The sequence below is a fragment of the Myripristis murdjan genome, chromosome 24 (genome assembly GCF_902150065.1).
Source record: "Myripristis murdjan chromosome 24, fMyrMur1.1, whole genome shotgun sequence".
In the NCBI taxonomy this organism is placed as follows: domain Eukaryota; kingdom Metazoa; phylum Chordata; class Actinopteri; order Holocentriformes; family Holocentridae; genus Myripristis; species Myripristis murdjan.
Genome location: NC_044003.1, coordinates 13,241,987 through 13,256,973, shown reverse-complemented (window position 1 = coordinate 13,256,973; position 14,987 = coordinate 13,241,987). Strand labels below are relative to the sequence as shown.

The following is a 14,987-nucleotide window of genomic DNA, read 5'->3' as shown; positions in this document are numbered from 1 at the left end:
TACCTTTCCTTGCTAGGGATTTCAGTGACTCACTGTAACACCGGCACTGCTGACAAAATAAGCACAGCCGGCTTGTACTGTTCTGTGTTCTCTTTAAAGTGAGCATATGGCGAATAAACAAACATTTTTTTTTCGCTTAAACAAACTTCGCTTTAAACCGCAGCGTCTGCATTACAGACCGGCTTTCTAGAATTAGTTGATATAAGTGTATAAATAGGCCGAGCTGTGAGGCCAGCTGCAGCGGATGGTGTTTGTGATGCGGAGGAGCTTTCTATCCCCAACCCTAGGGATGTGTGTGTGTGCGTGTGTGTGTGTGTGTGTTTGGGAGGGGTGGGTGGGTAGAAAGAGTGTGACCCAGGTGACATGTCAGTTTCCCAGCCACTGATTTCTTGTGACTCCCTGCCTCCCCACACATCCCCCAGCTAGAGGTTAAAGCTGCCTGAGAACTGACTCCAGTCACACCTTTGGGATTACAGAAGTCAACCCCACTCTTTCTTTTCCAACATTCTCTCCATCCCTTTCCTTCTCTCTCTCTCGCTCTCTCTCCCTCTCTGCATCCTGAGCTGGAGTCCTTTAGCCTTCCAAGACATGAACAAGGTCACTGAGTTTCTGCATTAGTAATTCCACAGGGGCCCCAATACTGGCTGGTAGTGGTTGGCGCTGCCAGCACAAAGTAGCCTTTTTCCCTTTTTTTTTCTATCTTTATACCAGCCCCGAACTAATTGACGTTCAGAAGCAAAGTATTCACTCAGAATTATGCTGATGCTCATTTGAACAAAAGTAATTAATGCTTGCCTTGCGGAGAAATGAACTTGCGTGTCCCATCTAATTAAAAGAAATCGTTTGAATTAAAGGACAGACTGTTCGGGCTTATTGGCGGTTATGGTGGAATCAATTAATGAAATCAAAAGTAGTCTGTTTTGTCCAAACAGAGTGAAACAGAGTCAGCTCCAAGGGCCATATCAGCGTTCACTGAACATAAACCCACACTGGTTTTTAGCGTGAGAACTCTTCCTCGCTTATGGATTCGTATCCAGATTGCATATTTTTAGGTCATCATTTATTCATTTTTATATCTTTCTTAGTATGCCAGTATCCTGCCTTAGTATGATCTCAAAGTTAACTTTCACATATTCAGCTATCTCGACTGCCAAAAGAATGTATAATGATGAGAAGTGATAGTTTCCCAGTGCTAATAGGTATTACCACTGATGTGAGATAGAGGCTATTTATTACTATTGACCCACCATGGTCTCATTTGTTCAAGGTAATTGGACAATGATATACTGATGTTTAAAAAAAAAAAATGATTCACATAACACTTACTGTTGCCACTTTGACAGCTTTGTTGCAAGATGTACAATAAAACATTGCAATCACTCCATCAAACTTGCCTTTTTAGGTTGACGCAATGCAGCTTCCATGTAATTATATACAACCCCAACCCACTGGTGAAACTCCAGCACAACTCATGACGATGAACTGATTTCCAAAGTATTGCTGATGTGCATGCACTCCTTGGTTACATAAGTCAAACAAGCCTCATCATGGCGCCTCCCATTCACAGTGCAGGACGGGTGCAACAGATAATTCACAATGCAGCTCTGTGTATGATGTCATCCGGTGACTTCTAGTGACTTTTCCACCGCCGGCAGCTACTTTTCTCAGAAGACATCAAGCAGCGCCGGTAGCACCTTTAAGTTAGAGGAACGGAAAAGCGTTGGTGGAGTGGTGTGCGCGAGTGTGTGTATTTGTGTGTGTGTGTGTGTGTGTGTGTGTGTGTGTGTGTGTGTCTGCATGTGTCACTCTGTCTCGAGGGCAGTAGCCTGTTTATCACTGTGTTAAAGTCAGGAGGCTGAGTCATCAGCGCTTATGCTGTGTCTGCTCTCTCTCTCTCTCTCTCTCTCTCTCTCTCTCCCTCCCTCTCTCTCTCTCTCCCTGTATCTCTGTATATCTCTTTCTCTTCCTGCTGTTGTTTGGCCCAACACATCTCACGTCTGTCTATAATTTACCACGCTCCCCACCTCAACACATCCCACTCCTCAGCTCCATATTTTCCCAGCAGGGGAGAAAGCCTGCAAGAGGTAAATGATTAAAGAGGATGTGCGCGTGTGTATGTGTGCGTGTATTTATGTGGGTGCCTGACAGCTAAGAGATTAGATCTCCTTTAGTTTGGTAATTACCAAGACAGACCCTCAGGCTGCCACTCACACACACACACACATACACGCACGTGCGTGCACACACACGCACACACACACACAGAGTTTATAAAAAGAAGCCCAATTTGTCAAGCAACAGTCTGCTGTGCCACCTATCTTCAGAATGGCTTCTTGAATGAGTTTTTAAAAGAATTTTGCTGTCTTAAATTGTTTCTCAGCTCATTTTGCCAGACAAAAAGCCTCAAGGTGGGTTCTGTGCGCCTAGAAAAAAAAAAAATAGTGAAGATGATACTTCAATAGGCACAGTCAGCTCTCCAAATAATTTAGCCTTGCAAAATGGCCATTGAAACGGTATAGAATTTTGTGCCAAGACATTACGAAGAAGCTGAGCACATGTTACTTTAAATGAGCACTTCAAAGGCCATTCACATGGCACTGTATAAAACTCTACCAGAAATGAATTTTTAATAGCTGAGTTTTTCCCTGCATTTACAAGAAAGTGCTCTTTAATGGATTTTTTTTTTTTTTTTTTTTTTTTTTTTGCTTCTGTTAGTTTTCCCCCTTTGTTTCATACCTCGTCTCACCTCGCCACAGTAGCAATCCTTTGTAAGGTCTCCTATTGCTCATCATCAAGGTCATTGGACTCATTCTTGTCATCTTCGTCTCTGAGCTGGCTCCCTGGCTCTCAACTCATTGTGTTTCATCTGCTATGCATAAATATGTGCTGAGAGGACAAAGCAGGGAGAGACAGGGGGAGGGGAGGGGGCAGAAGCAAGTTGAATGATGGGGATAAAAAGACTGCATGTTTGTTGAGAGAGAGAGAGAGAGAGAGAGAGAGGGAGAGACAGAGACGGCGAGAGAGAGAGATGAGTTTTAGATGTGGGTGGCGAGTCTGAAGTTAAAAATCGAGCGAGACAGACAGTAGAAAGGCAAAAGAAGCGACGGTAAGAACGAGGGCATGAAAAAAAAAGAGATGAGGAAACATGACAGAGCGAAAGAGCAACAGTGATCTTTGAGCAGAGAGCCTGAAGGGAAAAGAAGAGAGAGAAAAGATATAGATGGTGAGAGAGAGATAATGAGAGAGCTAAATGAGAACAGCATATGACACACCTCCGGGGCATCTTATGTGACAAATTTTGTGTTAAGAGGCAGGGAGTGCAAGCATATGGTGGTATGTAATACTGATGGTACACCAGTGCCCAGCTTTAGGTGCCTAAGGGGGTGAAGGGGTTCGGTGTGGCGCAACAGCCCTGTGGTGATTTTCATAGCGTATGAATCTCAGCACTGATGCTGCTCAGTCTCTAGTTGGCTTAAGTTATTAAAGATTTAAACACAGAAGTCAGGCAATTCTCACACAGAGGAGATATAAAGGGGAGTGAGAAAATGAAGGGGTTCAAGAGAAGATGAAAAGTGCGGAGAGGATGGGGGTGGGAGGGAGAGTGTGAGGGTGGAGGGGTGAAAGGAGACGGATGGAGACGGATGGATGGAGAGATCAATAGGCAAACTGAGCCGGAGAAAAAGTAGAGCTGAAAAGAATCAAAGAGTTAAAGGCATGACAAGAGAGAGAGAGAGAGAGAGAAAAGGGGGAAGCGATGAGTGTTGGTTGACAGCGCTTTAACATGCCCTTCACAGGCCAAGGGTCAAGCCCCTAGATTGTGTGTATGTGTGTGTATGTGTGTGTGTGTGTGTGTGTGTGTGTGTGTGTGTGAGTGTGTTGGTGCATGTGAATAGTTGTGCCTGCTCCAGCTGACAGGATGCCTGAATGGTCCTTTGTTGGGCCTGACTCTCTGTAAATATGCAACTGATATGCGGTGTTTGCATGTTTTTGTGCGTTTGTGTGTGCAAATATGCCTGTATTTGCTCAATTCATAGTTTGCATGTAATCATCCTCATTAAATTTGCACGATGCAAAAAGAGGGTCATTGTGAGGGCCGTTTCGACACAACCGACAAACAAATGAATGAGATGAATGAGAATCATGTAGACTAACCCTAAGCCATCACATTGTGTGCTTACTCCATATTTGAACCTAAAAGGTCCTCACTTCTCATTAATTTTACATTGTGTACCTTTAAATTTCTACCTCTGTTCAAAATAACTGCATGCAGCTTTGTCCCGCTGGAAACTCCAGTGACTAACCTGTATCTCTCTCTAACTCTCTGACCCTCTGCAGCATTTAAAAAGCACTCATTGATCACACATCGATTCTGCCGTCCTTTCCCTTGCTCCCTGTTCCCTCTCCATCATCCACCTGGGATTAGTGAGCTTTGAGCCACTGACTCCCAGCGATGGAGTGAAGGCTCTTTATCCAGCACCGCTGTCTGCTAAAACACTGATTTGGGATCAGATAGCTGAGCGTCAGTCCTAATCGCAGCAATTAACAACTTTTGGGGAATCTCAGGGAAGCGTGGCTTTAGTGCCAAGCGGACTGACCTTTCTGTGCGGGTGGAGAGGCGGGCAGCACGCAGGTGAGGGGTCCTCTCTGTCTCCATCCGTCCTCCTGACCGGGCTGTCCTTCTTCAGTGTGCGAATGTAAGATACTCTCCTTTTAACGCTCCTGTCTAATGAGACCCGCTTGCCTCTGCTTTCTTGGCTGGTTTGGGTAGGACGTCCCGAGGCCTGGGGTGCAGGTGCGCCCCTGCGACCCCTCTCCAGGTAAACATGAAGGCACACACACAAAGCAGCGAGCAGAATGCACAGCCGCAGCAGCAATCCCCTGGTGAACCACTCTCTGCCCATGTCTGTCCACAGCTGCCTGTGTGTGTGTGTGTGTTGCCTCCTTTCTCTCCCTCTGGCTCGCCTCAGTCCATCTCCTCCACCAGAAGACTTTTTTCTTTTTTTTCTCTACCCCATTCTTCTTCTCCTTCTTGTCAACACGCTGTCCCTCACTTTTCTTTTCTTCTCCTCTCGTCCGGCCTCTGCTTCCCCTCAGGTCCAAAGTACAGCATTTGATCCAGAGAGGCGAGTTAAAGAGACAAGATCACATCTGCTCATACTCACACATGCATGTGTGCGTGCATCTCTTTCTGAATGCCTGTGTTTATGTGAGCGTGTGTGTGTTGTGTGTGTGTGTGTGTGTGTGCATGAGGCTCTGCATACAGAGTCAGAAGAAAAAGTGCGTGCCACCCTCATTGAAAACTTTGGGAACTCCCTCCTCACATTCAGACGTCCTCCCCTCCAAAACACGCCTTACACCCCTTTCTTTCTTTCTTTCTCGAGTTCTTTCTTTCTTCCTTTCCTTCTCCTTCTCTTTCTTTCAATCTGACACACAACACACACACACATACACACACACACACACACCCCTCGCTCCCTCTACCCCCTCCGTAAGTTTGCCTCTCCGCCCCGCTGGATCTCGGGTTACTGTGTAACTCTAGATCTGGGCAGGGCCTGCAGATCCACCACTGGCTGTCACCCATGCAGGTCTCTCAGCCTCTGTATGAATCTGAATGAGCCGCTCTCACAGGACAGAGTGAGTGTGTGTGTGTGTGTAAGAGAGAGTGAGAGTGAGGAAGAGAGAGAGACTATTACAACTGTATTTTGACATCTTCCTCTGTAAAAGACAGGCTGGAGTAAACTGAACAATGGATGTGGTAAATCTGAAGTCAGCAATCAAATCGGAACATAGGTGTAAAAAAATGGGTGTAAAAAAAAAATCTCAGATCCACTATTTAGTGAAAGTTGCAATACTATAATGGAGACATTCTCCAGTAAACATAAAAGTCTTGCATTCAATATTTTACTTCAATAAAAGTATTTAGGTATTGACAATAAAATGTACTCATGTGGCAAAAGCAGAATTGTTCTTTCATTAAATTATCAGTGCATGAACCTTTAAAAAGCTTTTTATTACTGAGAGATTATTGATATTACTGTATGCTTTGAATGTAAAACCTTATTCTTCAAAACACTATAAGTTGTAAGTATAGCCGTCAGATAACTGCAATGAGGTAAAGATGCTATATTTCCCCTTAAAATGAAGCGCTGTTAAAGTAACGCCTCACAAAATATACATACTCAAATAAAATGGAAGTACCTGACAATTTCACTTCAGGACGTCAGTAAATGCACCTTGTTATTTTTAATGCGCGGGGCAACTTCTGGGGCAAATTTGATGGGCAACAGTGCAGAGGGACTTGCCTCAGCATTGTTGCTTTCATCACAGAGGAGCATTTTATAGTGAGGAAACATTCAGATAGATTTTTTAATCCTGCGTGTCACGTTCTTGCCTGTTATTGGAAGTGTGGCTCATCTGCATCGCCCAAGAAATTGCATGAATCATCACTCTTACTGTGTAGGTGTGTGCACTGTGTCCCCCGGTAACTCTGAGCCATCGCAAACTAACACACCAAACACTGACACTATTCATTCTCATTTTGAAATATATGGCGATAAACAGCGTGATAAAGTCTGCGGTTATGTTTTCAGCACCTTGGCAGTAATCCTCAAAGAATAAATTTATAGACTAACCGGCAGATCTCATTTTCTTCACAAGTCTCTTTGTTGGCTTTGAGATTGATTTCCCTCTGGAAACCCCTAAATCGTTTTTTTATTCATAGACAAATTGTGATTCAAAACCTATTCTTGTGCTCCCATTTATTAAATATGTTATTGATATAGCAGAGAGCAAGAAGACATCAATTATCAGGCGAGCCAAAGCAGATGATGTCTGACAAAGTAAAGATTTTTTTTTTTGAATGGAGAAAAGCTCCACTGCCAAAGTTTCAATTAAAGGAAATTAAGATGTGTCAGGTTGACTAATGCCATAGTTTATGAAAATACAAGCTGATGATGAGACAGTTTTCTTTCTACCATTTAGAATCAATGACAGACATTTGCGTTTGAATGTGGCTTTATGGGTTCAGGCCTAATATATGGCTCTTTACTGCCCCCTCTGGATTGAAATCAGATATAACAATACTCCCTCCATCTCTCCATTGAGGAAAGCCTAGGTTCACTCTCTGGACTTGAAGGTTTAAAGGTTAACTACAACGCCAGAGCCAAATCCTAGTGAAGCCTGACCTCTGATGGTGATAAGTAGGGTGGTGACATCACCTTCCAAGCACCCTACTTTTCACCATTAAACGTCAGGTTCACAGAGATTTTGCTTCAGGGTTTAGTCACCCTTTAAATATCACAATAAACACACATCAGTTTGTCTTGGTACATGACAATTTAACAGTAATTTGAATTTTTGCAGATGATGTGCAAGGCATACTATGAACAGCGTGTCAGAGTCAGAGTGAATGAAACAGGAAGCCCACTCCAGTCAATACATTTTGATTATTTGATAGATTTAATTCATTCATCTATTCATTTGATACATACCAGATTTGTGGAGTGTACCTTTTACAATGACACAGTGAGTTCCAAAAAAGTCACAGGAAAATTATAGGTAAGTACCTGGAAGTCTTGAAAGTATATTTTTCTGTGATTAGAAACTTTCATAATCCTGTCAAACTTGTACTTATTTATTAAATGCCATATGTTGCTTTGTTGTCCTGTTGAGTTTACTTTCAACAACTACAAGAAATTACAGCACATTGGTAACTGTTATCCCTTCCAGTTGTGAATGCAGAGGCTGGGCAGGAGCACAGTGAAGCCAAGTGGAAGGTCATGATCACTCGTCACTTAAATATGGATTATACACAACAGCAATTCTCAGAGGATGGTTCGAGGACCCTGAGGGGTTCTGAAGGGGCTGCCAGGGAGTCCTCAGCAAAATGAGGAATAGTTTAAATCTGCTATAATTGCATTCACTAGAATGGTTCACTAGGTTTGAATTTGTGTCATTGTTCAGCTATGAAATCTAAATAATTTGTAATAATACTTAATTAACACAAACAAAATGTGTTTTCATATCAAGGTGTCTAGAGCAAATCACTTCAAAGGCTGGTCTGTGGTTTAATGGAAATGATTTGGGAGGCTGGAACAGGAAAACTTTAGAGAATACCTGGGATATGTCACATTTTAAGTCTCTGAGTGCTGAAAGTGAAGTGGGTCAAGTGGTCATTAAGTTGTAATAACAATGAGTAAAGAATGCAAAATGATTGACTTGAGATTCAGACAAAGAGAAGAATTACATCCAGCAGATGCATGAAAAACAGTTCTAAACTTAAGTTGTGTGTGTTTGTCTGCACTTTTGGGTGCATGTGAATGAATATGTATGACTGTGTGCGTTACAACAGAGTCTCAGCCCTGTTGATCTAAAACCTGGATCTTGCACATTACTGTAAAGTTGCGGAGGATTCCTTTTGTAGCTTTCCCAGATGGAGCAGAACATTTTTTTCTCTTTTTTTTTTTCTCTCTCTCTCTCTTTCTCTCTGCACGGCATCACACATATTGCATTGATTTGTCAGGATTTGGCCAAGATCTACTGCCACATGGCTGAACAATGTTAAGTTAGGCCTCTCCTATACTCTCCTCCCCTCTTCTTATTTGCATTCAGTGCGACAATGATGATAAAAATGATTTATTACTTTGTTAGAATATCTTTTTTTGCATCTTACGGCTGTCAAATAAGAAAAAACACCACACGCCGCAGACAAACTGCTTTAAGAGGATGAAGGGAGGGAAGGAGAGGTAAGTTGAACCACCTGAGAATAAGGAGGAAAGGAGTGGAATAAGATGGGAGTGAATGGGGAAGCAATCAAACAATGATCACCTAGACAACAGAGAAAGTCTAAACCTGTCATTGGCTCACACACAGTTGGAGTGTGAGTGATAATAGGGTATAGAAAGTTGTGATGTTTACAAATTCAAAATCCCTTCAGACGTACAGAAATAGGAACAATGTGTGCTCAGGAAATTATTTTCATGTGGGAATTGCTTGCTACAGATAATCTGCAGGTGCTCTGATATGCACTGTGGGATGAACAGGTTTCACACAAACATGAAGTGAAACTGACTAAACTAGACTGAAATAGGCCAGTCTGCAGAGTGCACTTTTGTTTGGACAAACTAATCAAGGTCTCTTTTGGTACAAACGTGCTATTGTGGGAATCAGCCAGTTGTGACAGGAGCAGGTGAAGGTTAGAGTCTGTTTGCTGTCCACATGAATGTGCAGACACACACACACACACACACACACACACACACACACACACGTACCTGCGCACACTGACACACATTCATGCACTGCCATCACTGTATTCCTATACACAAAAATACTGGTCTTTCCACAGTATTTCTGCATAAATTAATCTAAGCCTCTAACTCAAACTTGGTCCAGTGCCAAAGCAAATAATAAAAACAACAGCCTAAACACAAATTCATAGTATTTATCTATCCCTATGCAGAGGTCTCAACATTTTTGTACAATAACCCCAATTGAAAGAAAGTTTGATGAAAAAAAAAAAAAAGTCAAATCTCTTCCTTTAACCTTCAAAAAACAAAACAAAAGAGAAGGGCATGTACCAAAGCAGCCATGCCTATCTCAACACCAAGGCTCAGCAGCTTGTTAGGCTTTTGCAAGGCCTTCATTCAGGGGTAAAGATGATGACAACTCTACTGGCCCACAGCCCATTAGGCCTCACAAAAACCCCAGTAGTCTATGATATAGGCCCCTTTCTACGACTAAAGTGTGGGGAATTATAGACCGAATTTCATATTAATGCATCTGAGGTAAAACAAAGGCATGTAATCATGCAATATATGAAAAGATGTTTTTCCAAGCCAAACCTCCCTTCTTTAAAAATGGTTTGGTCCATTGTTTGGTGCATAGTTTGCTCAAAGCAACAGGTAGTGAGTGTTCTTGCATAATGTGGAGGGCAGCAATCTAAGGCTGCATTTACACCAAATCTGGCAATCGGCACGTTCTCACAGGGGTGTGGAGGTGTACGGAGGTGTGGGCGTGTGTATTTGTGCTCTAGAACGTAACCGCAATGAAACTGTTTCTCCCTCTCCTCATTCACTCTCTAGCTTGCTCGATCACCACTGCTCTCTCTCTCTCTCTCTCTCTGTCTCTCTCTCACTCTCTGTAGGCCGACATCAAGTCTAACTGGTACATGGTAAACAGTTTTTCTTCCAGTGGGTGTTTTTGGTCTGAATGCTGGCTTACATGACTGGCTTTACGTGCCAGCAAAAGTTGTTTCTGCATCATCTTCTTGCTGGATGGTCACTGCACTTTTTTTTTCTTTTTTTTTAAACCCCATGTGATACAAACTCCCACAGCCTAAATGCACTACCCTCATTCAAATGAATGGGAGGACTGCCGTCTTTCCCACATTGCCAAATTTGGTCTGAATCTAGCTTGTTGGAAATTAACAGAAAAAGAAGGAGGTAGTGAGGATGAGCTACTTTCCACCAAATAGAAAATAGACGCATATTGTGACCAAACACTACATGTGTTAGACAGTATGAGGGTGTCGAGGTGGAGTGGGATGAGGGCCCCACAAAAGTGTACTTTCAGGGGGCCCAAAATTCCTAGCAATGGTCCTGGCCTCTTGGCAGTATGTCATGAATCTTATCAGCTTCCTCTGAGAAGGAGTGAGGAAATGTAAAGCAAACACAAGCTGGCTGGTTGATGGGAAGAGAAGAGACCACATATTATTCTGCAGAAAGTGGTGTGCTATGTCAAAACAAAGCATTAAAACTCAATCAAACATACAATGGAGTGTAAACAGAGGGTTGGTAACCAGTGTTGCCGACTCTCACAAGATAAATAAGCAATCTCGTCCTCATAAACAAGCTCATAGCAAACCCAATAATATTCTGCATTCAGAGTTTTACCAAGACAATACAGTGTTTCCTGTGTAAATCTCTGCAGCTGGGGTGGTTTGACTGTTATTTCTAGTTCTGTCACCATTTGGATGGAAGTTATATTTCAAATGGAGATTCTGGTGCTGAAAATGTTTTTTTTTTTCTTTTCTTTTCTTTTCTTTTCTTTTCTTTTTTTTTTTTTTTACATAATATGAATATGATCAAAAAGCATGCAACCACGTTTTAAACCATGCACACAAAAAATGTTGCTTATTAGAAGTGGATTAGGCAACATTGTTTGTAGCCAGTATCACACCAGTGGTATCATTGGAGCTTGTCTTCCTCAAAATTAAGACCACACTTCCCATAAACACTTTTGCTTCTTGTTGGAGATTGGAGTTGGAGCGACTTCTTATCCTGATCAAGTGAAACTTGTGATTGTCAAGGAATTTAGTCCTCAACTAATGAAGCCATTAGATTCAGATCTTTTGCCATACTGCCAAAATGTAGCTTATATCAGGGTTATCTATGTATAAACTGTCCATAAATCAGCAATCTGTCTTAATTATCTGTTTCATGTATAATTCTCCCATCTGAGCAAATGGGTCAGATGGCAAGAGGCAGTGTGATGTTCAAAGCACTGATAGTTTGTGGTAGCAGGTCTGCTGAATCCAGCCCAGACAAAGTGTAGGTAAGTCAATACAGCCAAAGCTGCACATGTCAATCATTAATCATAGCTTCAAGAAAGAAGGTGTGAGGGAATTTTATTACTTAAGTGTTTTTATGCTTAATTCACTAATACATATAGTGTTAATCACAGGAAATTATTTTATGCCGTGTGTTTTTCTTACTTATTGAACTCAGTACATGTTGGTATGTTTATAATTGAAAAGTACTGAGAAAGTCTCAGTGTCTTGGTGTGTGAGCTTATCTCAGACCAGACATTTTGGACCCCATGAAAGGTTGTGACTTCGGGCCCCACCACCCCAAACCCTGCACAACAGCTGTCATTGTACATCCAGAACCCAGTCGATCTTTTCAAAGCTTTAAATGCCTCTTCCTCTGCAGGTTTGCAGATCTGTTGTAGTCCTAGTATTCACTGTCCAAAATTTACTGAAAATGTCTAATGACATGCATAACATGCACACAAACCTTTATGCAAAATGTACTACTGTATATGAAACAAAACTGTCTGAAACCAACAAAAAAAGTTAAATCAACATCAGCTTTCTAAGTAAAAAGCATACTAGGTTGGCTAAAGTAGACATAAGTACAAAGTTTAGGCTACGTAACAGTGCAAACATGGTGGTAGCCGTCCAAATAACACGCTGTGTTTGGCTTCTTTTTAAAAACCCAGACTCTTTCTTCGCTCTTCCCTTTGTCCTTCTCTTGTCCTTGTGCTCCTCGCTTCACTTGTTCCCCCCGATCAATCAAACTGCTCCTGCTGCCTGTCACTGTTTTCCTCCACTTCTGCAGTCCTCTCCAACTTCCTAACTTAAAGAGTGTACATAAAGAAGACTATTCAACATCTTATCTAACATCTATCTGTCCATTCATTCATGATTTAAAAAAGAAATTCTCATGGATGCGTTATATTAACAAGTGTGGTAAAAGTAGGCATTGTGCTCTGCTCACCTTCGTCAGGGAGTTCAACTCATTCACTGAGTTCAATGGGGCCCACGGCTGCTGAGGATGCTGCATTTGTTGGACCTGGCATCAGGACAGTTGATTTAGTATCAATGGCTTGCTAAAAGTTCACCTGCCTGTATCCTGCTCATTCAATTTTTCGTTGGCGAAACATAAACACTCGTAGAATGTTCTATGTGAAGGCAATGTTAGGCTAGTGAGCATTTTCAGCAGGGAAATAACAGCTTTACTTCTCCTCAGGGACTAATAACCCATGTACGCTTTAGAAACAACACACACACACACACACACACACACACAATGTATGCTGTGGCAAAATAAGCCTGCTTGCCAACAGCTGGTCGTGCACATAGTAAAGGAGATTATAGAGTTAATTAGAGTCAATTTGTGGCACATAAAGTGTTAGAGAAGGTGTGACAACTTTAACCACCACCTTGTGATGATTGTGAAGTCAGCAGCTTGTTACCACTATGTGTAAGTTGTAAACACCAGCCATATTTAGGCGTACAGCTTTTTTTGTCCGCTGTCTTGACCTTTAACTCAGGCCTCTCAGCTTTAAAACTGGTGACCTCTGACAGGGGTCAAACCTCTGATGAAATGTGGCTCCATGATGTCAGGTCCACTGGGTGTTATGCTGTGAATCCTATTTTAAAAGGTGATACGTTGGCATGGAGATAAAACATTTCTCTTTACCGGCTGATCACCACTGGTAACCCATCCGTGGTGGGATAAACGTTAGAGCTCTTACAGAGTGTGATTAGGTTACATGGGGGAGTTCATTAATAAACTCAGTGTATGGATTTGTAGGCTGCTCTCTGAGATGTCATGGGGGTTGTGTGTTTTGGCGCCTGTCTGTCTGCAGGTCTGTGTCACTAACATAATTTGCATTGTTCTCATATATTTAGAACTAAACTTAGGACACAACATACATTATTTCTTTCTCCTAAAAAATTGCTCACACAGTCCAAGATGTGACTGGACTGACACCATCATGTCTTCGGCCCACGATGCCTTGCATGCAGTGTCGGTAACATTAAGGTTTAGGATTTTGCTGTCGTTATTCATTCGGGTAATTATTTTAGTATAATTCAGCAAAACCTTAGATCAGGGATCACCTATAAAGCATCAATTTGTTTCTTATTGCCGAGCATACTAGTCAGATATTAGTTCATTTTTAAGAATTACAAACCATTTACAAGCAGTATATTCCCCACAATCGTGTTCTCCAAGTATAGCACACTTCCTACAAGTTGTGTTCTCCACATCAGTGCAGGGAGGTTGTAAGCAAATTAGTTGCAGGCCAATTAAAAACCCAACTCATGCGCAACAATTTCAGTAATAATCTGTTGATGACAATTACTGAAGAGAACAAACAGCCATTGTAAACATGCAGAATATCCTACAGCAGAAGAAATAAAAGTTATAGTTTGGCTTGTAATAGCTAATAGGTTAATGAACTTATAGCATTAACATTGCATGTTAATAAGCAACTAATTAATCGATAATGCTTTCACTAAACTAACAGGTTTCCCATGTGTGGCATCAGTTAGTGGTGTTTGTAAAGTCTGTTTGTTTTGGTCATTCAACTCTCTTTTCAGAAACAGAAATCAACAGATGAGAAACAAACACCTGTTTGATTGGTTTCAAAATCCCCAAATGAAAAACATAAATAGGAGGCTTTTTTTTTTTTTTTTTTTTTTAGTTTTCCTGGTCATAAACGGCAGATACAACATTTATACAGCACTTAGTTTGGCGTGTACTTATTTGGCTGTTACCGTTTTTTGTTTTTTTTTTATTATTGTTGTTGTTTTAATAATAATAACGAGAAGAAAATGAATACTAAGAATATGGAAATAATGAAAAAAAACGCCGTTTGGGGGGGAATAGCCGCTGCTGTGTGTCTTTCAGCACCACGGAGGCATGGAGAGCGGTGAGCAGTGTTATTTCAGTGGTGTGGTGTTCAGCAGAGAAGTGTTTATTTCAGTAATAACAGCAGCACGCTTCATACTTTCATATCACCGCACCAGGTGCTCCATTATCATTCAGCTGCTGAAATGGCTGCTTGCAACCGTCCGTACTGGGCTTTCCTTATTTGATACATGTGTGTGATCATTGTTTTGACACACTCTGCGGTTGTTTTGTATTTAAGCCTCATACATGCCGTTTAGGATGGGCATAATTATATACAGCAGGTACTTGTTGCACTGGGATGTGAGCTGCATTCAGATTTGAGGGCGCGTATGGTGTTTGTGGGCCCATATCTATCTTTTTGGTTGTGTTATGTTGAGCCTGTACTTTAGCTATAAATTCATTTAAATCTTGGGTCTTCATAACCATAGTTAATTTCACTTTTTTTAGTGTAAAGTTTGAGGAGTGGGGCACCTCAAGTGCGGTCACTCGAGGGTATCACATTGTGTTAATCCAGGCCTGTTACTAAATGACAGATCAATGTGTAAAGATCGTTGTTTGAATGGGAGG

At 41.7% G+C, this 14,987-nt stretch overlaps 1 protein-coding gene across 1 annotated transcript in view; it reads right to left on the bottom strand.

The window, feature by feature from the left end:
• The window catches only part of mettl24 (methyltransferase like 24), a 42,098-nt gene extending 36,790 nt beyond the window's left edge, over positions 1-5,308 (bottom strand). Inside the window, exon 1 of the mRNA XM_030046556.1 lies at positions 4,596-5,308. Within this exon, the coding sequence (XP_029902416.1) occupies positions 4,596-4,901 (306 nt within the window). The 5' untranslated portion in view covers positions 4,902-5,308. The remainder of the gene's footprint in view (positions 1-4,595) is intronic.
• Between the last annotated feature and the right edge of the window lie 9,679 nt (positions 5,309-14,987).